Source organism: Pelecanus crispus, chromosome 10, assembly GCF_030463565.1.
Source record: "Pelecanus crispus isolate bPelCri1 chromosome 10, bPelCri1.pri, whole genome shotgun sequence".
In the NCBI taxonomy this organism is placed as follows: Eukaryota; Metazoa; Chordata; class Aves; order Pelecaniformes; family Pelecanidae; genus Pelecanus; species Pelecanus crispus.
The window spans coordinates 21,297,205-21,323,396 of record NC_134652.1 but is presented as its reverse complement, the minus strand read 5'-3'; the positions used below and the strand labels follow the sequence as shown (position 1 = coordinate 21,323,396).

The 26,192-nt window shown below is 42.1% G+C and overlaps 2 protein-coding genes across 2 annotated transcripts in view; one reads left to right on the top strand and one right to left on the bottom strand.

Annotated features, from left to right (window-relative positions):
- The window catches only part of WDFY4 (WDFY family member 4), a 143,520-nt gene that overhangs the window by 77,853 nt on the left and 39,475 nt on the right, over positions 1–26,192 (top strand). Inside the window, exons 39-46 of the mRNA XM_075717401.1 lie at positions 710–787; positions 1,702–1,905; positions 2,726–2,777; positions 4,214–4,380; positions 14,731–14,879; positions 16,012–16,132; positions 19,148–19,233; positions 20,679–20,741. Coding sequence (XP_075573516.1) covers positions 710–787; positions 1,702–1,905; positions 2,726–2,777; positions 4,214–4,380; positions 14,731–14,879; positions 16,012–16,132; positions 19,148–19,233; positions 20,679–20,741 — 920 coding nt within the window. The remainder of the gene's footprint in view (positions 1–709; positions 788–1,701; positions 1,906–2,725; positions 2,778–4,213; positions 4,381–14,730; positions 14,880–16,011; positions 16,133–19,147; positions 19,234–20,678; positions 20,742–26,192) is intronic.
- Positions 23,643–24,468, bottom strand: LRRC18 (leucine rich repeat containing 18). Its single transcript, XM_009479591.2, has one exon. It carries the CDS (start codon positions 24,429–24,431, stop codon positions 23,643–23,645), a length of 789 nt encoding a protein of 262 aa, XP_009477866.2. The 5' UTR covers positions 24,432–24,468.

Here is a 26,192-nt window from a genome sequence, read left to right as displayed (position 1 = left end):
CAGACTGCTTTGGAAAACATGTATTTCCAGAAACACCCGAGTAGCCCTGAGGTTTAGAGCATGACTGTGTTATGTAGTGGAGCAGAGGCAGTTATTATGTGTGTCTTCTTGCACTAGTACAGCTCTACAAGTTTCCAGTTCTAGAGCTAGCTGAGACATCTCTGCACCACAGTCTCATTAAATAGTGTATTTACACTCCAAGTCACTTGTTACCAGAAGACTTAGGCTTCTAAATCTCAAAAATGTTTTTTGAAACAGTTGGTTTCCTGTCTGCAAAAAGAAGATGTGGACCATTCCTTTGTCTGCATTTCCTGTATATGCAGCAAGGACCAGGTGTATAGTTCCTAATCCTGGATCCTTACCTCAGTTGGGGCCTCTACAACAGATAATTGGCTTTTATGCTACTTGCAGTACTAACTAATCCAGCTCAAAAGGAGGAGCCTTAAATTTTATTTGCTGTTTTCTTTCTTCTTCTGAGTAGTTCCACTAAAGACCCTTATTAAGATCATGAACATTTTTATTTTCCTGGTGTAAGTGTGCAACTTGCTTTCAGATGATTGCTTCATCACTATACTGTCTGGAGAGCCACCAAACTCACAGACGCAGGCCACATTCCCTAATTATTCTTGGAAAAGGCAGAGCAGCTAATTCCTGCTTCTGCCCCTCATGTGCACCACCTTGGTGTAATGTGTTCTGATGTTTCTTCTAGGGATTTGTGTCATGTATGGAACGGTACCGAAGAATTGGGCAGGAGCTGTATGCCTCTTTGTACAAGAACCACGTACAGGTAAATAACAGGAATATTGTGCAGCAGCTTTCTGTTGTTGAAAGAATGCTCTTGGGCTACCCTGCGAAATCAGGCATTTCAGAAGTTAGATGAGTAGTAAGCACAAAGAAATGCTGAGAGTTGATGAGTTGATACTCTGTTCCTGACATCACTGAAGTCTGATATAGCGTCACTCACCAATCAGATCACAGATCCTCACTTTACCTTCAGAAGCCTTTTTTCTTTTGTATAAATGAATTATTCCACTTTCACAGTGGCAGACATGAAAGTAAGGACTTTGACGGTTTTTTTTCTTAGCAGCCAGTAAAACTTTTCAAGAGGTCTCAAGCTCATAGCCAGTAAAATCTCACAGGTATGTTTCTGTTTCAGGATTGGCCGTCAGAGATCAACAAGCTTTTCATTCTTTGAAATTCTCACCTCTTCTCTCCCTTAAATTGATGTTTCAGTGCCCCGCAATTCTCTGCACACACCTCCTAAGTAGAAATAATTAAATTTATGCCATGCTTGGAGGGAGCACAGTGTGCTTCTGACTGAGACTTTCAGACTGTGTTTTCAGTGAGCATGGTTGTTGCCATTTGACACAAACATTAGCCAGAAAAAACTGGAGTGAATAAAACCTCTGTGATGCTGTTCTCCTGGCTCACTGCTTTTGAGTTGGAAATGTAATGAAAGCAGCCATTTTCAAGGAGGTTGAATTTTGCAACATGCTTATATTTGTCACTGTATCTTAGTTTGACTAGCACCTCCCACAGCACACTTTCAGTGGTCAGTGTTTGCTGGGTCTGCAGCACTACCTCTGCAGTGGTCCCATTGAGGAGGGTGGGTAGATCCCTCTGAATCGCTGGGGTGGTGCTGCTATTGGATGGGAGGAGGGAAGTATGCAAAAGGTGGCACAAAGTGGTTCTGTCCCACAGATGCTGCAGTGTGGTTACAGCAAAGCAGCCAAGGACTGGATGATACTTGAGGAGCAACTCTTCTACAGAAGGGGCCCATGGGGCGATCCATCACAAACCTTAGAGCCACGATGGATTCTTGATTGTTATGAAGGGCCTTCACGAATGAGGAGGAGGATTCAGCACATCAATGCCCGAGTGACAGTGATGCGAATGAAGAGTGAGGTACAAAACTGTTGCAGGAGGTGCACAATTTCTGTAACAGTCACTGGTGACTTCATACTCGCCTCTTTCTGCTGGTTCTCATTACCTGACTCATCAGTATGCTGTGCCATGCATAGAGAACCCACTGAACTTGTCTGATTTTCGGAGAGTAAGAGGGGCTGAAATGTGTTTAGCAGCAACAGAATGATTTTCCCTCTTTTCTGGTATAAGATCTCCCCAGACAGATGAGAATATAACCCAACCATACTTTTCTGCTTTTAATATCTCATGGGTATAGCACTTCCCAATGTATGCAACAGAGTCCAGTTAGATAGCTGTACTGTCCTGTTAGTCTTATGCTTATTAGGGCTGCTAGAACTGGTGGATGATCAAAAGGGGAATTAGAGTGGTTTAACTAAGCACTGAACTGTATATGTGGGGTATTTACTACTATAGTGTCTAAGTGCCAAATCCTGTCAACCAGAAGCTGAAGCACTTCAGTATATCAGGAGGTTCCCATCTCTAGTACATTTTCAGCTTTTATGTGAAGCTTGGATTCTGGCTGTTTTCTGTAGACTGGGTGGTATGATTTTTATCCTATAACTTGCCTCATGCAGGGTCTTCTTTGAAAAGACAGTAGTCCCTTTGCTTAATTGTTGACATTTGTTCCTACATTTAATTGTTCCTTTGGGTCCTTTCAGATGAGTTTATTTGAATTTCCAAGGCATTTACTTGCAACGTAGTTCTAAATCTGTTTTTTTTTTTTTTCTCTGCAACAAGGTTCTGAATTATGTTTACCTGGCTGCATATTCCACTCTAGTCATACCTAGTCTCTTTTCAGGTTCTCCTAGCAAACAGGAATGAAACAACCCCCACTGCTGAAGTGAATCCAGGTAACCTTTTAGGGATAAATTAAATCATCATGAGGGTGGACACAAACAGCCTAAGAGAATTGGAGTTAGTGTATGGAGTTCCAGGATTTCATCTAGTGAAAAAAACCTTGTTGACAGTGCTCTGGGCTAAAAAGTCACTTGAACACCTGGGAAAAGACTGATGCAATTATTACAGGTGGTATATGAGTTGTTTTCAGAATTTGTTGCTCCCTTGTTCCCTCCATAAATATCTGAAAACAAAAAAGCTATCTTGAAATGAAAGCTTTGGGCATTCTTGAACACCTGCAAGGCTCCCAACTGCTTAAACTCAGAAGGAAAAGTACAGACTTTCCCCCTGCTTTTAGCAGACACTCCAGTTCTACCTCTGAAATAGTATTTAAAACAAAGTGATAGATGGCTCAGAGAAGTGGTAATAGGAATTGTAACTTTCCAAGAATGTGAATAAAATAATAGAGAGTGGAAGGAAATCACCAAGAAAATTAACATGTCAAATTGTCTTTCGGTGTTCAATATAGGACCAGATTTTTCAAAATATGATCATTATGTCAACATTTTTCATTTTCCAAGTCCAGGTTTTCTGTTACGTGCAACACTGAAAGAAGAGGGGGAGGTGGGGGGAGTGACATATGGTACAGGAGTCAATAGTTTTTCAGAGAGGGGAAAAAAAAAACATTGAGAAAGAACTGTAGTTTGGAAATGTCACCTAAGTCTAAGGCTGTGGATTTCAGCCACCTCTATGGCTGTTCCAAGTCAAGCTTCTAGTGTACACTGTTGGAAATAGGCAGTATCGTTCTATGCTTTTTAGTGTGTTTTAGTGTGATAGGGCCTAGAAACCAAGTGAGAGTGGAGCTCATTGTTCTAGACTCCAGACAAGATTGAAGTACTACATAGTTTCTGCATGAAAGTGGTTACAGTCTACCTCAGTAAGAAGGCTGATCATGCTTCCCCTAACTGTGTGCACTACATGAATTTGCAAAACTTGGGACACAGCTTGGGCAAGATATGAGTCAATTGTCTCTCCTTGGGTTTTCTTAAGATCCTGCCTAGTGCATGTCCCCAAAAGACTACCATTTTCAGTTTTTCCTAATTTCATGCGAGCATGTGAACAGATTCTTTTTTAAAAAAATTATTTGATTATCAGATGATCAGTCCAACACAGTGCAGAAATGAGAATATATTTCTTCAATATGTTTGAACCTTCAGTGATTATAGGAATTTAGTTTGAATTATGACTGAGTGCAGCTACCTGTTTTTAGTTCCATGAACTAAGCATCCTTCTTTAGCAGTCACAGATTTTACTTCTCTCTTGCCTGTTTTTTGCAGATAAATAATGCTGTTTCCCAAGGTAGAACAGATTGGGTGAAAGTCTAAATGGCAAATGCTTTTGGTGTCATCCGGCTGCCACTAAAACTGCAATCTCTTTTATACTGATATAGGAGAGCTGATGTTAAATGAAGCAGAAAGGGAGATGGATAAGAAGGGATCAGATTGTAACCAGCTAACGTTCTTCCCTGCTCTACATGAAAGTTTCCATTCAGAAGACTTCTTGGAACTGTGTGTGGAGAGACAAATTATATTGCAGGAGTTTGCAGAGAATGAAAAGGTAGGAAAGATGAACAAGAAAATCTTCTCTGGGAAGATGTCATTTTAGAGGGTGAATTGGATGTGGAGGCCTATCTGTTCCTTTCAGTTTGGGGTTTAGGTGGATTCAGGCTACAGTAAGCGTCATCACTATCTGTTTCCTTAGAGCAATTAAAATGTTCCAGCTTCTGTATGAACTCCTATATAGATTTATTCTTGAAGAGCATTTAACATTAGCTCTTTGAAGTAGCAGAAAAATATTTGGGCATGCGACCAAGGTATTCTTGTACTTGTGAGACAGTATTGTCTGAATTTGCCCAAGACATGGCAAATTATGAGACTCTGAGAATTCCTGTCCTGCTTCCCCACCTTTACTCATGGTCAGAGCAGTGCCTGGATCAAATTTATTTATTATCTCTGGAAGTGTGTGCCAATTTTGTATAGGTTGCTAGTTCAGTGATGTTTCAATCTCTTCCTGCTGAATACCAGAAAATGTTTTCTTCTTCCCCCCTTCACATGCCTTTCTGTTCTCTACTTCCCCATGAGTACTGGACAGATTCTTCCCTCTAAGGCCATAAAGACTTTCCCTGCTTCCTGTTTGATGCTTCCATCCCGTGTCATCTTGTCAAAACAGTGTTGTTCCTTCTTTGTTCTTGTACTGGACTGGATGTGCTTCTCCCAGATTTCTTCCCAGCATAAGGAAGATGCAGATTCAGGAACACTGAGGGAGGACATGAGCTGTGGAGTAAATATGGTTGACTCTGTTAGGAGGACAGTAACTTTGATCTGGTGTTCTCAGTTTAATCCCTTTGCTTTCAGCATAGTTCCCACAATGGTGACTCCAAATCCTTGATGCTGGATATGAACTGCACGTAGCCATTTTCTGTAGGACTGTGAGAGATTTTGTCATGAGGAGTAGACGTGGCCTCATTCTCTGATCTTTTCCAGTGTACCTGTTTCTTCCAGTGGCATCATTCCCCCTGTTGGCCCAAGAGTGGAAGCCAAGGGTCAGACTTGGAGTACTTAAACTCAGCCACCACAGTGCTGCGATACATAGATATAGAAATAATTATTTTCTTTTTATGTCTCAATATCATCACCAGATTTTCTTGATGCTTTGTCAGTGGCTGGGGGTCACATTCGTGCTCTCTAACATGATGGCTTCCTCATGTTATTAGAGCTGTTGGTGTACTGCCTGTCTACACAACATAATTCATTTCCCTGCCCCTCCTTCCCCCCCCCCCCCCCCCCCACATACCTCTCTCCGGCAGAAGGAGACAAGCATGAAAATGTGAGGCATGTTTTCCGTGTGCTGATCTCCTTTTGAGCCTTCAGGCTGTCTGTCTCTTCGCCATGTATCTCTGCAGGAAGCCGTCAGAAACGCCAGGCATGTTTTTTTCCAGCAGCAGTCACCGTGTTGCCGAGCTGACAGAAGTATTAAAAAAAGCAGTAGGGGGTGACATTAGCTGTCCTGCGCTCACTTAGTGCGCTGCAGTCCTGCCTTGTAAATGGCTGCCTCATGAGCTGTTTGCACTTTAAGCGGGCAACTGGAACCATCTTACCTACTGCACTGCACAGAAAAGTCATTGTGATGCTTTGGCAGATAGTAGATTGATTTCTGTAACACAGGAATAGCCCTTCTCTGGAAAGTGGTCCTTGTTTTATAATGTCACCCAGTGCTATTTTTTTGCATTACCATTAAACAGGCACCTTTGTACATATTCAGATATGTGAGATGGCTTTTTGCAGAAGTAGCAGATCAAATGCTCTTGACATTGTCTGTTGGTTCAGAGTCTGTTCCTCAGCAAGTTAAATCAGGAGAATATGGGTGCAGGTGGGGTATTGTTATGGTAATATCATCTAGTCTTCTGTTTTATCTTACTTCAAAAATAGAATAGAAAACATTTCTAGGCATTCCTGTGAAAATAATTTAAGTATTTAAACAAGATAAGTTTACCACTTGGACTGTGAGAGAAAGGGACTATAAAGGAGAAAACAAATGGATATAATTTGAGTATAGGCTAAAGGAAGCTACTGAGAGTGGTTAGTCCCTGGGAGAGTGAAGACTAATCATATGAGGGAGCAGTCATGTTCTGTGTGTTTAAACAGCACCCAGACCATGCAAAGTTCAGCCTTTAGATGTGTCCTTTTTTGTAGCTTTTTTAATGCAATAAACTATCTACAGAGGAATGCATTTCCCAGATTTCAAGGTCAAACACTCTGAATTTGGAAATCCCAGAAATCAAGAAATTAATGCCAGATCTGTGCAATTACAGCCCTTAATGACATAATCACTTGCTGATTTTACCATAAGACTATCCCTTCTCCTTTACCAGTACATAGAGAGGAAGGATTTCCAAATCCATGCCTTCAAAGCAGTATTTAGTTGTATTGACCGTAAGTCTGTCTCTTCCAGCCAGGATCCTTGTAATACATGTAACTGCACCTTCTGTGTTCTGCAGCTAGCAGGAATGCTATAGACTCCAGTCATCTTCCTTACACAGTGCTAATTTATCACTAGGATATGTTCATCCTCAGCAGGCTCTATGAAAAAAATAGCATTTAAACCTGTAGTTACATGGTAACATAATGCATATACAGAGGGGCTGAATTCAGGCTGACTTTTGAGGATGTGACTTTGCAATCATAATAATAGTTTCTTACATTTTGCGTGACATTGCCAAAGCTTGAAAATGTAAGCCTCTATTAGACCTCCCAAAAATAGCAGGCCAAGGGCAGAACTGCTGAAAGTTGCAGGTATCGCATTGACATCTGCTGGAGAAAGCACCTTCAGAGCCTATCAGGCTTTTATAATGACCTCTGCCAAAGTGTCAGCTGGAGGGGACAGGAGGAGTATGTTATGATTCCGGATATGGGCCTGTCCTGTAGAGGGAGGAGGTTGCAAAGGAATCACAAATCTCCTCCACCATGTGTCCCAGACCTGCATTTGGAAGGGAGAGTGTGTTGTGGTGCACACAGTTTCTTTCCTGATTGTTTGAAGTTTGGCTTCAGCTGTTTTGCCCCTCTCAGCTGCCCCTGCTTTCCTGTTATGTATGAGCTATCTGTCCCATTCTCCTCACCTATATAGTGCAACCTCCAGTTCTCAGGGTTCTTGATCTCACCCTATTTCCCTTGCCCAGAGAGTCCTAGTCTCTTCTCTGCACTCACCCTGCCTTAGATGTAGTGTCATTTCCAGTTATATGAAGCTCCTTGCTGTTCTTCCCGTGTTTCTTTCTATACTCTGCACCAGTTTCCCCTAGTTCCCACAAGTTTTCAGTGATCTGCTAGAGTGAGATCTAAAAGCCAAAAACCTTGTATGCAGTGCTGGTAAAATGCAAGATACAGAGGGCCATTGTTGTGTTTTGGCTCTCTGGAGGTACATAAAGAAGTAAGTGGGCGTTCAGAGGAGTTGTAGATGTTTGTGGCTTGCCCATGCACTGAGAGTCTGGGCACAAGGGATTGGAGGGTCAGGGCAGTTGTTTGCAGACTAAAGGAGAATGGTGGGCTCATAGCTGAGATTTTGTTGCTTCACCTCCTCCCTTACAGATGGCCCCAGCAGGGACCACTTGTGAAAGCTGGGCAAAAGGACTGGTCTTGGTCTGCTTGGGAAAAATGTGACTTTGAACTCAAAGCCGGGAAATGAGTCACCTCATTGCTGAATGTTTGGAACTGGTGCTGTAATTCCAGTAAAGTAGTATCTATGTGCATATGCCCAAAGCGCAAGATCTTTTTTTTCCTGCACACAGAAGTCAATGTGTGTAATTCACTAGATGAATATATCAGACTGGAGGTGCAGATTTACAGGTGTTGCTGTCAGGGCTGTCCTCTCAGGAGTTACTGAACTGTAATGCTTTGGCTCCTTGGTTACACATTTTGCTGAGGCTCCATTAAGGTTATAGTGTGTACAGGTGAAGATTATATTTTGCATGTGTATTCAGTATACTAAGACTGTGCATACCATAGGCACGGAAGGAGAGATTACATGCGCTGTGGGTGACGTTACACAACACGTGCTGCTGCAGAGTTGTGCAAGAGAAATGCAAATAGGAACCTGTCCTGACCTAATCTATCAACTTGCCTACCAAAAGCCAGAGCCAACCCTTTAAATAATCCTGGCTTACCAGCAGAGACAGGGAGATTGAGTTCCTATATCTGCAACCTGAGCCCCCAACTGCAAGATTGCCTCCCTGATCTTTAAAAGCCTAAAGTAGTCCTGCCAGGTTGTTAATGTGTGGTTAGCATGTAATAGATGAAGAAAGTGTTGGAAGGCGTGGGGAGTTATTTTGGTGTAGAAATTCTGAATTTTGGAGAAAAGTGAACCTCTCTTTGCCAGCAAGTCATTTGAGATGGTAAGAAATCCAAGCAGCTGGGGTAATGAATCTGAAGTTAACAAGAGGGCACAGCCTAGCAGAAGTCTGGGCACAGTGCCTTTCCTTGAAGGAGGGACTGGAGAGAGCACAGGAGAGGCCAAGGACAATAATAGAAGGGACTAGCATAAATCAGTTAGAGGGACTGGGATCCATGGTTGGGAGAAAAGAGTTGCTTAAAGAGCAGGCTCAGTTGAAAGGGGGAGCAGCTGTAATGTTCAGAATCTAGGACCAGAAGAATGGCGCAGAGCTCTGCATCCACTTGGTGGAGCCAGTGTTTTTAGGGGCATTGCACATACCTCACAGATATACAAGACACCAAGGCAGCCTGTTTTCATGGGAGCACTGTTACATTTCATCCCAGTACAAGGATGCAGCAGTAAAGAACTTTACATGTGCTGAAGTGCAGTGGGAACAGGGACTAGCTGTTGTGGTCAAAGCAGAGGATTAGGAAGCCAGGTCCTTGGCACAAGCCATTTCCCTTTTCTGTGCCTCAGTTTCTCCTCTTCCCTCCCTGCTGCAGGAGCAGAGATTGTAATGGCTACCTCACTGCAGGAAGGAGAGCTGAAACTCCTCCTGTGTTCAGATGGGAGTGCCTGAAGAAGGACAAGGTGTTGCAGATGATTACTCTGACTTACCCTATCTGGGTTTCTGCTGCAGTAGAGAGGCTGCTGGAAGCCCCTTCCCCAGGCCATGGTCCTCCACCCCTACCCCAGCTCAGTGAACAACTGTGCTACTAGGTGCAAAGGACAGGATCTGACTCATGCTGTAAGCACCACAAAAAAAAAAAAACCCAGGGCAGATCTCTGCTCTTCTGGATGTGCTCCTTCACCATGCTACTTGTGCTCCATGGATATGTCCTAGTATTTCCCCTTCAATATCTGCTTCTGGGTGGGTTTTTTTTTTTTTTTTTTTTTTTACATCTTTCAATTGTAACCCTGTAGCTGCCCCCTGGATCTCTGCAGAGCTCCTGACAAACCCCAGAGTTCTGTCTGCCACCTCAAGCAAGCACAGCTGATCCCCTAACAGTTAGTTGCTTTCTGTAGAATGATGGAGCAGGGAGACTTTGCTGTGGTTATTCCTGAGAGAGTCACAGGAGCAGTGGGAAAGGCACGAACTTGAGTGAACTGACCTAAGGGGAAATTTAAGGGCTCATATTAGTTTTTGGCAGCATTTTCTGTTTGAGAGGAGCCTGGAGTGAGACAGAGATGTCTGGGTGTGCAAGAGGTATGAGTACAATCCTATTAGAACTGGCTTCCAGATGCTATCATCAGCTAAGGGATGCCAGCTTCTCAGGATGGCGATGGGCTGGGACAGATGGCAGCTTTCATCACAGAAAGCAAGGACAAAGAGCAGTCCCAGTGTCCATGACCATGTACAAGAACATCCTTCTGCTGCTGCCACCTCCCCCCCTCCCAGCTTTCTCCTAAATATCTCATATTCTCTCCTTGCAGCATTTGGGAATTTGTTAAAACCTTAGAAGTGCACACTGAAGAAACACCTTCCACATGGGGTTTTTGTTCCAGTGGAGTAAGGGAGGGAGGGTGAGTGGAGGCTAGCTGCAAAAAAGGAATGTGTCCTGGGTCTTCCAAAGCAAAGTTGTGACCGGAAGGCTTTCTTTCTAGTGATTGCAATGGTTTCACTCAAGTCTGAGCAGAAGAAATTTGATCCAATGTTTGTAATGGCTTAGATGTGACCAAACTTGAGCCTAGAGCCCTTACTACTAAAGACTAGTTCAAGTAGATTTAGTTTCCTTTGGTCATTGAGCAGCTGGAGAGAATGAAGCAACCTGTCATTCATTCTTAAGTTGTGATTAATGAGACGCATGTGTGACCCTTTCAAAGTAAGATGAGACTTCAACAACAAGCAAACTAACAATCATTGCAGGAAAGGTCTTGTGAGTGGCACAGAAAGGTGGACCTGTACTGCTCTTACTTACCATGATGACATATCTGTTTCCCTAGCAAAAATTGTGAAAGCAATATATTTGATTTCATGTAGTCCTAGTCGTTTTAAACTCTGTGGCCCTAAATAACATTGACCCAACTTTACTGACAGGTCCTTTGTAGCTGCTGCACACTGGGATTCCTCAATACGCAACAGAAAGGGCAAAAAGAGCATATAACTACAGGTTTCATCTCTGTGATTCCGGATACAGTGCTACCCGAATGCATTGCTTTTACGTGTGTTGTGCAAAGTTTTTGTACCTTTTGCTGAGCAAGTGATTAGAAATAGCTGTGAGTGTTTATAGGGAAGTATATGACAATGAGGAGGCGGCCTTCAGGAACTCCCTAAGCCACTGGTTGCTGAGAAGGTATATGAAGATCAAAAATCACTCCATATCTAGCGCATTTCTTATACTCTTTCCTTAAGCTTCTGTTACTAAGACGCAGGATAGTTGTTTAGATGGACCTCTGAACTGACTTGGAGTAGCCATTCTTTTGTTCGTATTCTGTAAAAATGCTATGCTCAGGAGATTGTGTGGCATGGGTAAGTGTGTTCCAGTGACATGGTTTTGTGACTTTAATTTCCTTGCGTTGTATTTTCCCCTGGAGGGGCGATGCTAATACTGCTGGAGTCTGCAGGAATAGATGGCTAACTTCCTCCAGTGTTTTTGAAAACTGTGTAAAGACTGTTTGCATCTTCAGGCATGTAATACCTTTGGAAATCTGGCTCTTGAACTCCAGAGCAGATATGCTTTTATGGCTATTTGCTTAAACGCAACTGGAACATTTACAAACAGCTCTTCTGAAAAAAACAGAAAAAAGAACCTCCCCTCCTCCCCCTGCCTTTAGCTTTAAATGCTCCTACATCTGAATGAACAGAGCAATCAAGAGATGCAGGGCTTTGGGCAATACCTTAGAAAGTAATTATTCAATTATTTTATGTCGTATTTGCTTCATTGATTAATGATTCTAGTGGCTGGTGAACTGGATTCTGTTCTGTTTTGACAGAAAAAGAAAGTTTTTATTTAATCTATGGTAATTTCAGGCTGCTTAGTGTTTCAGTGCAAAACTGTAGGTACAAGACTGTCCTGGTGGGGGTTCTCTAGTACACCTCTTTGTCAGATCTTTATTACTGACCTGGAATAAAATGAGCCCTGTTCTCCAGATGAGAACAACTGACTCAACCCAAGGGCTCTAGTATTTTTAACAGTGCGGATGTATTTAATTCTATTGGGGGTGATAACATAAAATTGAAGAAATGGATTTGGCACTGGTGACTGTTACTGGTTGGACAGTACAGAAGACAAAATGTACTGGGGCTTAAGAGTTTAAGGTTTGAGAAAGAGGTACATGCTGCCTCCCCTCTCAAGGCCTGCTAATGTGCCCCAGTGCTGCCTTAGGTAGAGTAAAGAAGTGATTATTTGTGCCAGACCATATTAGTGATCATGAGCAGGCCCCCTTCAAAATCCACGTGCCTCCCAAAACCACACACATGATCTCTGGCATATGGGCTGGGTTTGCTGAGGTGGATTTCTTAGAAGTCTGGGTTTCAACTTTGTGTCCATTTAGCTATTTTACACAACTGCCTGATGTTTCAATATTCAGTTACCTTCCTTTTGGGAAGAAGCAATCTTTCTGCTATTTAATTACTTCAAGAAACCCTGTGGTTCGCTAATGTGAGCAGAATTCCCCAGTATTCTCAGTGCAAGCATACATGCCTCTAACCACGTAATGGCATGCACACACGCAGGCACTCCAGTTCAGAGAGTTCTGTGGTTGGCATATCCCCGCAGAGACAGGCATTCCTGTGGGACCTGCAGGAGAGGTGGTGGAAAAATGCAAGCTTTCTCTTAGAAATAATTTAAAGGGGAAAGAGACTGAAGGGATTTTCATCAAAAATTACCCACAGAAATATTCCAGGGTGTTTTATGTTTTGTTTTGTTTTTTTTAACCCCAGAATGAAAACAACCTTCTGTGCCCATTCAAATGATTTCAAAATGAACCCCCTCATTTTGTTTGTAAAATAATTGTTTTCCAGTAAAAAAAATAAATGCAGAAACAAGGTTTTATTTCAATTATTTATTAATTTATTGTTTATGTTATGCTGGCATCCAAGACTGAAAGCTTGTGTAGCAGTGCAGGTCTGTTTCAGCTGACCTGAGTTAGCCTATGTGTATTTTGGGTTGGAGGCAAGGAAGGTTGTAGATTTAGTTCCAGAAATAGTGAGGTAGGAACACAGGCAAAAAGTGAAGAACCATACTCTACATATCATCATGTAGACCTTACATGATCTAGTAGAACCAGTGCTATTTCTGGGTCATTTTTGCATGCACAAAAAGTAATACAGGACACCTGTTCTTATGAAGTTTGGTAAAGGTAAGATCATTAAGATCTTAAGAGAAAAAACAGACTTTGTGATACTTCTTATACTTGTCAATAAATACTCTCAAGAACATTGCACTAGATTTCTGAACCAGCAAACTTTTCCTGTTATGTAAATCCTTCTCAGATCTAATCCCTCTGCATGCAGCCTGCTGGTCCTTGGACTCAGCTTGCAAAATTTTACACTCATTTCTGGGTTATATGTAGTTCAGGATTGTGTTGATTTATCGGGGAGCTCAGCAGTGAACAGTTCTCTTAGTATGTAAGGTAGCGTTAGTCTTTTAAGATTTTGGGCGCATTAGTGTTTTGTTGTAGTATGAATGTTTGAAGGGATTTTTGCAAATAGAGGGTGCTTCAGCTGAGACTGGGCTAATAGGCTGATGATTGGCTCCTGCCTCCTTCCACGGGTATGTAGGAGATACTGGTTCAAAGCTCTGGTCCAAACTGGGCAGAGCACTGAGTTGACCTTGATGCTCCCAGTTGACTGTGCTAACCAGTGGACTGCTTTTTTCGACTGAGTATATGTAGAAGATTGAATCAGCAGACAAGAAAAATAAGGAACTTCATGCTTCTAAATGTTAGGGCAATTCTTTGCAATGAATTACTGCTTGATTTAAAATGAGAACTTTAAGTTTCTCGCAGCCCACACAATTTTCCAGATCATTGGGCTTTTCTAGTCTCTGTATTGGTCTGTTTCCTTTCTACACCATCTCTCAGCCATAGAAACTGTTCCAGAAAAAAAGCCTGTTTTTTTTTCTTTATCAAAATTGGTCAATTTCCAAGAAAAGTTTCTATGAACTGGCATATATGACTGAAGAACTACTTTGTTGAAAAATTCCCAGCGCTTCTAAATTCTGGGTTAAAATTCCTCTATTTTAAGGGCCAAGTTAATTTGCTCAGAAGAAAGAAAAAGAAAGTGAGTCTTAGGATGTCAAGGGAGGATTTTTAAACTATTCCAGAATGTTTAACTGAATCTTTAAGACAACTAGATTCATAGATTCATATATTTTGATTGGCCTTCTGTATAATATAGGAAGGAAAAGTGCCAGTGCAAGGAGTTTTGTGTTACTGAGATTCCAATCTACTGCATGCTGATTCAACTGGCCATGGTGAGATAGATACCCAGAGTATTAAATCCTTCCCTGACTCATTGCTCCCTGGGTTCCCTTTGCAGGATTTTTTTCAAGTATAGATTTTACTGGGGTATAAATAAAAGTATTTGCCTTTGCTCTGTATTGTAAATATACATATATTTATTATATGCTACTGTTTTTCTGTATGATGCTGTGTAAGTCACTTCTTTCCTCAGTGCTTCAACCCCCTGCCTGTGTAGTAAGTATTGCTGTCTAACAAAGTTTTGCAGTGCTTTTGCACTGCAACATTTGCAAGCTCTTCGTGTTCTGTAGTGATGTTGCTAAATATAGCCACAGATAGATGGGGAAGGAGCAGATTTACAGGGGGAAAAGGGCATCAGACCCTCCCGCTACTAGTACTACAGAGGCATGCACTGTCAGTCATATGGTGATTTTGTGGCTGCATCCCTATAGACCTGCCAATCAAGATGTCAGCTGTTTTAATACAAACATATGTCCTTCTGCATCACTGGGTCTTGCTCCCGGCTGTCCCTGTCTCCTCTGTTACCCACTCCTGGCTTCACTATGCTTGTTTCCATACTAGGTCACGTTCAAGTGCTCTGTGGCAGTTGTGCAGGGGCATACAGCATTGGAAGGAGTGCTGCTCTTCGGCAAAGAGCACTTTTACATCTGTGAGTGCTTTGTGTTATCACCTCTGGAAGAAGTCTACTGTACACGTCACTGCTTGTCCAGGTGGGTCGTTCTTTTCTCCCAGAGATCTGCTGGGTTAACTTCAGTATTGGCAGATGGATACCTAGAATTTGCACAGACCTTGGGGGGGATTTCAAGAGGGATATTAGCAAAGCAAGAAGTTTGCTCTCCTTTCCACCTGTTCACAGAATTGTTTAACATAACTAACGTAGGTGCTTGCTCACAGGCTTTGGAGGTGCAACAAGGACTGCCAGCGCCAACAGATGGAGATGGCGGGCAGTCTAACACATCCGTTGCTGTTTTCCAATTCTTTTGAAGTGTTGCTAATGTTTCTTTCTGACTGGCTCCCATCTTTTATTCATACGGAACCGTCATTACAAGAGCCTTTAGCTTCATTGTCTCATAAGTTTTTATTTGTTTCTCCAAGACAGAATCGTAATTAATATTTGGCACACTGCTATCATCTTTGACTCATGATTTATTGAAACTGATCAATATTGAAAATGAGTCTGTTAGACTTAGCTTTTTGTGCATACTGTGTGCTCATGTGCAAAGCCCAGTGGGATAGAGAGTAACTCAGTGTTTTTACTCCCTGACTGTCTGCTCTACATCCGATTCTTACTAAGTCCAATATCAGTCAATCTGATCAGGTGACTTAAGGATCGATTGGGCTCAGTCCGATAAAAGTTTAGGCTGGTTTTCTACAGGATTTGCTATGGGCTAGGCTGTAGATAGCAATTGCAATACGTGTACACAACTAAAGTAATAATGATTTAATTGCTTAATTATTAGTTCCAATTAATTGCTGTTTATAATACCTGTGTGTCCATATGATGCTTGCCCTTGACCCAGGCTTTCAGATTCTCCCACCCAGCTCCTTCCCTTGCTGCTTCTCAGACTTCAATGTGTGCAAAACATTACTGTCTACTTGCATGCACTAAAATCATTTTAAACCTACCCCTAGCCTCCATAGGCTCTTTATTTTATTTTGGGAACTAGTACAAAATCTGCCTTCAGTATTTAGCTTTGTTTTCAATTCATGTATATGCCAGTTAATCTTGCTATCTCTCAGCATTTTTATTCTTCCTCAGGGAGGACTTGGATGTTCATGAGGGCTCTCCTGATCTTTTTTGTTTCAAATTAATTTTTCTTTCTTTATATTTTTCTCTTCCAGCATCAGTGATCCATTTATTTTCAACTTATGTCACAAAGATCATGCTGTGGGAGACCAGATGTGTTCCCGTTATTCATATCATGATATAAAAGCGATTCATCTGATGCGCTTTCTTCTGCAGGTAGGAACCAAAATGCTTGGCCATTTGAGGGAAAGCTGCAACAGCAGTAATGACATGTGACTGAAAACCACTTGCACAATTTGTACTAAGACTGCTGAGATTTCTTTGTTTGAGTCCCAGAATGCTTTTGCTCCCATCATTGCTTCATTAGCCTTTGGTAATACAAACTCCTTCCTTTATTCACCAGAGTGTTTAAGCACCCTCACTGGAGTGGTTGGCTCATTAGCTGTTGGGCTAGCAATGTTCTTCACAGTTTATCTCAATGTTTTTGAAAATAAGACTTGAAGTCAATTTCCTGTGTTTTGATGGAAGCTCCCAGTAAGTGTCTGACTTACAGTAATGCTCAGCTCCCACAGACTTCAGTAGTTTTGAACATCAGTGGACTATGGGTATGTGTAACACGCTTACCTTGGGCCTCTTGGAATAACTTTCAGGTTGTGTATGTGAGTCAATACACGAATCGTAAGTCAGAGCAGAGGGTTTGAATCCTCTGCCTTTAGCTGCACTACCCAGAAGCTACTCATGACCAGTGGCCTGGTACCCTTCTAGTTTTGTCTGGTTTAGATGAGCCTGTAATGAGAATCATGGAACAGTTGTATCCAGAGCTTCTTGCAGCACCAGAGCCTGTACTTGCTCTGGAGGGTTTTGGTACAGTCTAAAGAGTAATTTACAGATTTTGTTTGACAAAAATATGGAGTTTTGAAGCAGCCATAACTAGTTACCTGTTATTTTGAATCCAGTTTTGGAAGGTGTCGTGGTTTAGCCCCAGCCAGCAACTAAGCACCACGCAGCCGCTCGCTCACTCCCCCTACCCCGATGGGATGGGGGAGAGAATTGGAGGAGTAAGAGTGAAAAACACTCCTGGGCTGAGATAAGAACAGTTTAATAATTGAAATAAAGTAAAATAGTAATGCTAATAGTAACAGTATAATAATGATAATAATAATAATGATACACGAAGCAAGTGATGCACAATGCAATTGCTCACCACCCGCCGACCGATACCCAGACAGTTCCCGAGCAGCGATCGCTGCTCCCCGGCCAACCCCCCCCAGTTTATATACTGAGCATGACGTCATATGGTATGGAATAGCCCTTTGGTCAGTTTGGATCAACTATTCTGGCTGTGCCCCCTCCCAGTTTCTTGTGCGCCTGGCAGAGCATGGGAAGCTGAAAAAGTCCTTGACTAGCATAAGCAGTACTCAGCAACAACTAAAAACATCAGCCTGTTATCAACATTCTTCTCCTACTAAATCCAAAACACAGCACTATGCCTGCTGTTAGGAAGAAAATTAACTCTATCCCAGCCGAAACCAGGACAGAAGGTTGAGATTCAACAGAGAATTAAGAAATCACTTGGAAAATTCAAAAGTTGGAGAAAATGGGGCTGATAATTGTCTTATGTCACGTAGTATAACACTCATCCATGACTCAGCCCTGTTTTATATTTAATTATGTATGCAAAATGGACAATTTTAGTAGGTGAGACTTGCTTCTGGGTATAGCATATCTCAGTGGTTAGGTCACTCTCCAAGCATGTATAGGAATGTTAAGTCTTGTTCTGAGTAACTGTATGAAGCTTATTTTCTGACATCACTGGTGAGCAATCTGAGCAACAGAACTGTCACCTCTTCTTCTGTTTTGTGAATAGCATGAAAGTTGCCAGTGGAATCTTGCTGCCTTCTCACATATTCACATGTCTGGATTTTTTAAAACATGTGAAATGGAAATGTTTTGTGTGACCCAAAGTGAAAAATGGAGATGAGTAAAAACAGTCTTTGAATGGGCCTAGGGCAAAGGTGGGGCTTGTTGGTTTGAGGGGTTTTTGTGTTTTTTTCGGTTGTGGGGGGGGTTTTGGGGGGATGGGGAGTGGTGGTGTTTATTTTTGCTTCATTTCAATTAACGAACTGAAAACTCGGGTATCTGTATCAGGCTGTCAAATTCTTGCACTGGAACTCCAGTGGAAAAAAATATTGCAGAAAAAGAAGAAAACTGATTCCTTGTGCTTTCCCTGCGGGACAGGTGGATCAGCTGTTTAGGCAGGTACTGTGCCTCAGAGAGCTGATCTCCTGTTCATGCACATAGCCCAGCTCAGAGCAAAGCACTGTAAAACCATGTGGCCCAATTCTGTAATGGCAACACTTGAGCACACTTGGTTTGGAAAGCTGAGCTTCAAAGCAAAGGCTGCAAGCTGTTTATTGTCATAGCTGCTCTCATATTACCTTTCTGCTTTATACTTCATTTGTGAATCATGTATGGGGCAGTTGCCATTGTGGTGTTTTTGTAGGTTTGTATTGCACCTGCCATATTTGGATTGAAACTCAGGTCTGGGTTTCCAGACACTACACATTATTTACAGTTTTACTTGACTGAAGTTCGGGGAAGAAAGGACCACTCACTGAGTAAATAATAGGATTATATGCAAGTGCCCAACATAACAATAGGTGGACACATTATGGAAAAAAGGGGGTGAAGTTTTCAACTTTGATTATTTAAAGCTTCAATGAGAAATGTCATAAACTTGCCTTCCTCCCCTGCTGCTTCTAGTCAGGAGAAATCATTCTGGCATTTCTATTGAGCTCCCTATTCATTTAGAAAGCAGTGTGGTTGCTTTTTAAAGGAAACTCTTATTTAGCATCCCCTCTTCATGTAATCTTTCTCACCTAATTAGAAGTTAACACTACTAGTGTTTTGTTAATCACACTAAGGTTTCAAGATAAAAATGCTTCAGAGGCAGCAGGAGGAGGAGTGTGATGGAACCAGTATCTGGAGTTTCATTTTGCTTCAAAGAAGCATTTGAACTCCTAGTCAACCCAGTAGGAGCATTCCTACAGTTGGAGAAATTGGGAATATTAGGCATATTTTGCTACACTTCTTCATGCTTGACACAAAGTCAAGGCCTTTTTTTTTTTTTTTTTTTAAATCCCTGAAGAACTGGACAGGTCATGATGGTCTCTTCACAGCCCTAGGCTTTGCTTTGCAGCTCTTCACACTGTAAATGATTTGCCTTTCCAGGAGATCGCCTTGGAAATATTCTTCAAAAATGGTTACTCCAGATTTCTTGTCTTCCATGACAGCGACCGAAATAAGATATTTAAGAGGTAATCACTACTTTGTAATAACATGTGAACACCCAGGTGACACTCCTGGTCTATTGCCCCTATTTATCCTGGCTTCAAATGTCTGTCGTGTGCTGCCCCAGGGGCTTTTTGTTCAATTGCAGCTCCTTGTTATTTAATGGGTTACACTTAAGCAAAACTATGACATTTTCCTTTTGCTGACCTGTGAATTCTTTGGAGCATTATATAGCCATTGATTTATCAAGGGGGCTAATGCATGTGTAGGACTCTTCTAGCACCCAGTGGTGAGTTGTATGTCCCTGCATCCCAGAAAATAGCAATTGTAGTTGTAGCTGTGCTGCTTCCTCTCATTGAGATGAGAGCACCACCTCCACCTCATCTCACAGTACTGGGTGAAGGAAGGTTTATTCCTGCTTTCTTCCAACACCCAAAGTGTCATTAGATTCTTTAGGAGTAAAATGGGTTTTGTGTCTCTGACTTTGTATCTTTGGTGTGGAGTTAACTTTTAACAATGGAATTTTTGTTTAAAAAAGATTTCTCCTTATGTGCTTGTCTTGTTTGATGGAACTTGAATGTATGAAGTGATTAATTTGCATTGTGCTTTCTTGGTTTTTTTCCTACTGCATTTCTGGCTGTTATACCAGGTTTACTTTCACTGTCCTTTATGCGGGAAAAATACTTCAATACATAGTACTTTCTGTGGTAAATTCTGCAGCCTGGACTGAGGATTTGTACTGTTAATTTCTAAACAATCACAGCAGTTCCTTCTGCCTCTGAAATCTCTGAACAGTTTCTAATGGAGTATTGCTTAAAAAGTCAATGCAGATTTAACCAGTCTTGCTTTCTAAACTGGCTGCATAGTGTAGCTACTTAGAATCACCAGGTTCTGCCCCAGAGCCAGCTGCTTTGTTTAGCCCTTATCTTTGCTGTCTCTCAGCTCTGACAAACATCTCTTGGGGGAATCTTGTGGAGGCAGTTCAAGATAACATTTTGATCCTCAGCTGCCTGTGTTGCCCCTCAGCTGAAGGTCACCAAACCTATGTATTTCAAGGTTTAGTACATCTGACATCATAAACTCCCAGTGAAATAAATAGGAATGGCTGAGATGTGAGTTGGTATTCCTTTCTGCCATTTTTGCTAGATAAATGTTAGAGTGGGTTCTCATGCTCTGGCTTTAATTAATAGCAACTTAAACCACCTGATCATAATTCCATAGCCCTATACATCAATTTAAGGCCCTATTTGGGAAAGAAACTGCTTTTATCCAGCCCATAGGCAATTCCTTAATATTAAATGTATGCTTTTGCTGTTGTCTTGCAGCTTTGTATTAGGTTAGACTCTCAGTGAAATGCTGTGGCATCCTTCAGGAAGAAAGTTACTGTCAGGACATGACATAGATTATATAATATGTAATGTCTACAGATAACCATTTAAATAATTATGTTGACCTTTCATATCTCCTGTAGATTTTGCTCTTTCCAACCTGCTCTGAAGTCGAAGGGGATAACAGAGGAGTCCCTGAATATCAGGTAAAACATAGGAAACATTGGATAACTGTAGATAACAAGTGCAATTGTGTGAATAAGTTGCACCTTAAAAAAAAAAAAAAAAAAAAACCAACAAAAAACCAAACCTTTCAAAATGTACCTATTTGTGTCCCATATTTTAAAGATTCAAAAGTGTCCCCAGAACTCCGAAAAGCATTCTAGTGTACAGCATCCACAGTATGAAGACATGAAGAACATGTAGCTGACTGTGCATAGTTGATTAATAATTGTTACCTCCTTAATATGACTTTATTGGTAAACTCTACACAGGTGGTTAGTGTGGGAAAGAGACAGTCAGTGAGGTGAGGTTAGAGCTAATCCATAATGCTTCTGTGTAATGGCCTCTTTATTGCGTGGTTAGAGCAGACAGTGATAGATGTACAGATGGATGTTTTGGCATGTTATAGTAACTGTGCAGTGGAGATTCCAACTTGTTGTCCCTCAGATTTACTGCTGCAGGAAAGAAGTTTTCTCCTAGTGGGAGGTGATTGAGAGCATGTTTCATGCTGACCTTTAGTTATTTGCATACCTGTAGCTCTTCTCAGTTTGGGTATCTGAGGAACACAACCCTAAGTGCCTAATTGGTGTCCTCTGAAATGATTGCCTGGAGGCTGGAATATTGTTGAGACCTGAGGGGCAGATTGCCCCTATGAGTTGTTGTGGCCTGTGTCAGCTGTACTGTTCTTTTTCATTTTCACTCTAGCTGTTGTAGATCATTAGCTACCTTGTAAGTAGTAGCCATCAGCTTGCAAAAAGTATCAGTGCAGTATGCAAACAGTTCTGGCTAGAGTCTAACCTATGCCAGAGGTGATGGTTGACTCTGTGGAGCATGATGTGTGTTCTATGTGGAGTAACCAATAACTCACCTCAGGGTTTCCTTTGCCTGTGCTTGCTGGGTGCTCAACAGGTGGGAATGTCTTGAGATAAGATGCACTATGGCAGCAGGAACGTTGGTCTTTAGCTGGGCTTGTGATTACTGTGAGAAACAGTTGACTAGCGTTTGGTCTCAGAGATTGAAGCAGGCTGTATGTCTAGGTCTAAACTAACCTGTCCTGAATCCCATAAGGCTCTGCCTTCAGTTTTACTCCATTGGCTGAGAGGACCTTATTCGCTCTGAAAACGTAAGGGGCCTTTGGCATAGCTTTGGCTGGGCCATGTTACAGCATGAGCTGAAATAAAATAAACATAAGATAGTGCCACTGCCTAAGTGATGATCCCAGAAAAGTTGTGCTTAAGTGGAAAGCTAGAGAAAACTACCACAGTGGGCATGCTTCCTTTTACCAAGCTCCAGTCTGGGAACTGAAGGACTGAGGACTTGATGAGTTTACTTTTCCCTCATTTGAATTCTGGAGCTGCTTCTGAGTTAGAAAAATTCAAGAGCAGCACAAGGGGCTCCTTCCCCATCTAGGGAGCAATGGCCATCTTCCATAGCATCTCAGCTTTTCCCACCCTACCTGAGACAGGGGAGGCAGGCCAGACTAAGCTCCTTGCCTAGACACACTATTAATAACTTCACAGCTGAAGCACAGAAAGAAGAATTACTAGTTTGATGTATCATATGACACTGAGGTAGTAGCATTTCTGGGAAACCCCATATCAGTTTTTCCACCTTGTCCATAGGAATAATACACAGGAGTTCTGACTCCCAGGCTCTACTGTAGCCATTTAAAAAATGATAACGGGCCGTTACTGGACAACTGAGTGCTTTGCTCCTGGGACTTTATTCTTCATTTAAATATACTTAAATGTTTGCTCTCACCATATGTTACTGTGGCCACAGCCAGCACCTCTTCTCATGTCATGCTTGACTGCTTTTATAATCTGCTCATTGCTTGTACCTGTATATTGCTGTTTGCAGGCTGTCAGCACTGTCTGCCTTAGGGATGTGATTTGAGCAAGTGAATGTGTGTGCTCAGGTGCACACATGCATGTGCACATGTGAACAGAAAGCTAAAAGTACTGTGGGGATGCCAGACCTGATTTCATCACCAGCTGACTCCTGGATCATGGAAGAGGGTGACTCCTCTTAGTCACTGCTTAAGTGATATGCCCAGGACCTTGAAAAGAGCAATCTTTTCCCTACCCCTTCTACCTTCTGTACCTTCCTTGAAGGGAGACTCAGAGCAGACAAAACACAATGAATATAGGTAGTGGTGCTGATTTTGTCATGCAAGTTAGAGATCACTGCACCCAGATATAGCACCCAAAATCCCAGAGAACTTGCTTATGCAGAGCGTGGCCCATTGATGACAAACAGGATCACCAGTTGTTTAGCTCTAAGCATTGTGTTTGCACTGCTTAGTTACTCCTGAGCATAACATTTGTGTCTGCTGCCTCTGCTGAATTGGAACAGGCTTACGGTTCCTACACTGACAGTGCCTATCTGAGATTTTCTGAGGGGCTGGTGGCAGCCACCAGCAGCAGAAGGTTCCTAGGTCTGTTCCTTTTCCTTCAAAGGGTATTCACTGAGACTAGCTTAACTGTGTCTCACCCTATGAAAATGAACAGAACTAATGTTTGGGGCTCAGTGGTGGGAGTGGAGTTACTAGAAAAACCTGTCTTTTTGAAGATTCCTTCACTGGACATGTGCACACACAAAAGACAGAAAAAACCCCAAGGAAACCCAAACATGGAGAACACATTGTAGGAACAGGCCCAGATGGAAATAGTCCTTCCTTTCCCAAATGAACCCTTTCCCAAATATAAATCTGTTTTTGTTGGTTTGAATTTCATTTTAGACACCACACAGATCTCCTTCTTCTAAAACTGAGTAGATCTTTAAAGGAAGAGAACTGCAGGAGGAGGGAGGAGGAAAGAGGTCAGCTTTTTATTAGCCTTGGCTGGACTTCATGGGACATGGCCTGTGGAGTGCCTTTGTATATTTCAGGGATGTTTACCTCTTAATCTCCATTCTTCTTGGTTATCCTTTGCAGAGGAATTGGGTGTAAGGAGTAAAGGGAAACTTGGCTTCTTTGAGGGGCTGGGTGTCACGTTCTTTAACTTGTTCAGCTTGCCCCTCTCATTCTGACACATCTTCAGGCAGGAACAGCACAGGTCTTTCTCTTGTACCAAGTAAAGCGTTTCTATGCGTTTGATGGAGTCTGCATGCTCTTCTTGCTTTGTTGAATCTGAGAAAGGGTTTCTTTTTGCATTCAGTTTCTTGAGCTTGGGGAGATTTTTCACACTGTTTGGGATGGTGGTCAAGGCGTTGTCAAAGAGACCTATCTCCTTAAGTTCTTTCAGGGCCCCAAGACTGGTGGGAATACTGTCAAGACAGTTCAAGCCAAGGTTGAGAATATGCAGGTTCTTGAGAAGGTTCAACTCTTCTGGCAGATTTCTGGTGGTCAGCTTGTTGTTGCATATATTCAGGTAGAAAAGGTTCTGAAGTGTACCTATTGCCTCGGGCAGCTCCTCGAGCTGATTACTATGCAGATCCAGCCAGCGCAGTTTCTGGAACTTCTGGATGCTGCTTGGAATCTTTTTTAACATGTTTCTACTCAAATCAAGTTCATCCACATCAGCCAGTTTCAGAATGCACTTGGGGAAGGTGGTGATACCCATCTTGCTTAAGTCAAGACGGCGCCCTCCATCAAAAGATATCCGGATGGAATTTTTGGCAATTTTTAAGGTGATCTTCTTCCCTTTTTGACCTTTTGCTTTTCCCTTGGCCATCTCTCCACTGAGAGACAGACACACACACCAGACTCTGTGGATGAAGTGTGGAAACTCCAGTAAAGGCTTTGAAAGCAGTGGTTGTTACTCCCTAATTAAAAACAAAATAATCACATAGTTATAAATTACCATGTGACTATTGGACTCTTCAGAAGTCCTTTTTTTAAGGTCAGGACTTTTCAACCCTGAAGCCACAACTCTGAAAGTTCTTCCTGAAAGTATTTTGAGTAGGTGAAATTCTAATAATTTACGTTATTATTTTATTGCATTGTAACACCTATATTGCATTACAGGGTGAAATTACAAGTGGGGGAAATTTGCTGTCTTTCATCCCTAGATACTGATTTGAGCTCAGCATGTGACGAAACTGAATGAAATGTGTTGTTATCCATCCGCTGCTTGAAGACAAGAGCAAAATGTATTGTGGGTCTCAATCCAGTCCTTAGGGACTGTACTAAAAGAAGCTATATAAAATTTGCTTATTCTATCAGACCAACAGGTTGCCTTCTTTACAGGCCTGGCATCTGTTGACAGGTTGGTTAAACATCCAGTTTAATGGACCTGAGAATTGGGCTCTGGATGCTATTGAAAGATTAAATATTTAAAGCAAATGATTAAGAGTCTTGTTTTAACCGGAACCTCAGGAACATAGTGGGCTCCCGGATTTGCCAGAACTGCTTCAAGTTCACACATCACCTGCAGAGCAGACTGCAACAGGGTGTGTGTGTCAGTGCTGCTTAATGACATGTTAAACCAGGCCTTGGTAAGTGTCTCCTGTGCTTTCAAGGACAGACTCTGGACACTCTAACCTTGTCTTTCCATCCATGATGTGGGATAGATAGACTCCCCCTGCAAAGCTGCCCTGCCCTCGAAAAATGCATGTAGGTGTTCTGGTCAGACTTTTGACTCATATAGATGCTCAGCATGGGCTACGTGCTTTGTTGATTTGAGGCCTGTATGAGTAATTGTCCACTGTAGTCTCAGGTTTCATGAACTGTCTCTCTAATCGAAGGTCATCAAACACAGCTCCTAATTATGGCTAGTGACAAAGGAAATAGGCTGATTCCCTGGAAATGGATGACAATGTCCCTCTCAGCCAGAGAGCAGAGAGGAGCATGGGTTACAGCTGGCTAATCTCAGGATGGTCCAGGTGCTCTGGCATTTAATTGTGAAGAGTCAAATCGCAGCTTTGATGAATGATTGTTTGGGACAAAATATGGATTTGTCTACAATACATTTCCCTATTAGAAAGGCTTCATTACAAACCCTTCAGGCTTTTTGGCTACTCATTAATCATGTGCAAATACATGAAGGGAAAGCTCAGGCTACAACTAAGGCATTTCAGCTCCTTTTCAATTACATGCCACAGCCAAAAATTATGCAAAAGCAAGGGGGATCTCCGCCAGTTACCACCCCACATCCCAGGAACTCTGGAATGAGGTAGATGCTTCAGAAAATCCTGAAAGCAGCACAGAGGGGTCAGTCTTGCCCTGAAGATATGTTCCAAAATTGAATCTTTGTTATTTTATATAAAAATATTTAAACACAGTTAAATCTTTCTGTGTCTGTCACTCCCACATTTCTGTCTCTCACCGGTACTTACAGGGCCATATTACCATCATATCTGAAAGCTCCTCAGTCTTTGCAGTGTTTAACCTTACAGTGCCCCAGGGGCAATATCAATGCTATTCTTTCCATAGAGTAGACTGGTAACTGAAGCAAAGTACTCTACAGTGGAAAATTAAGCACTTTTTCCACCTT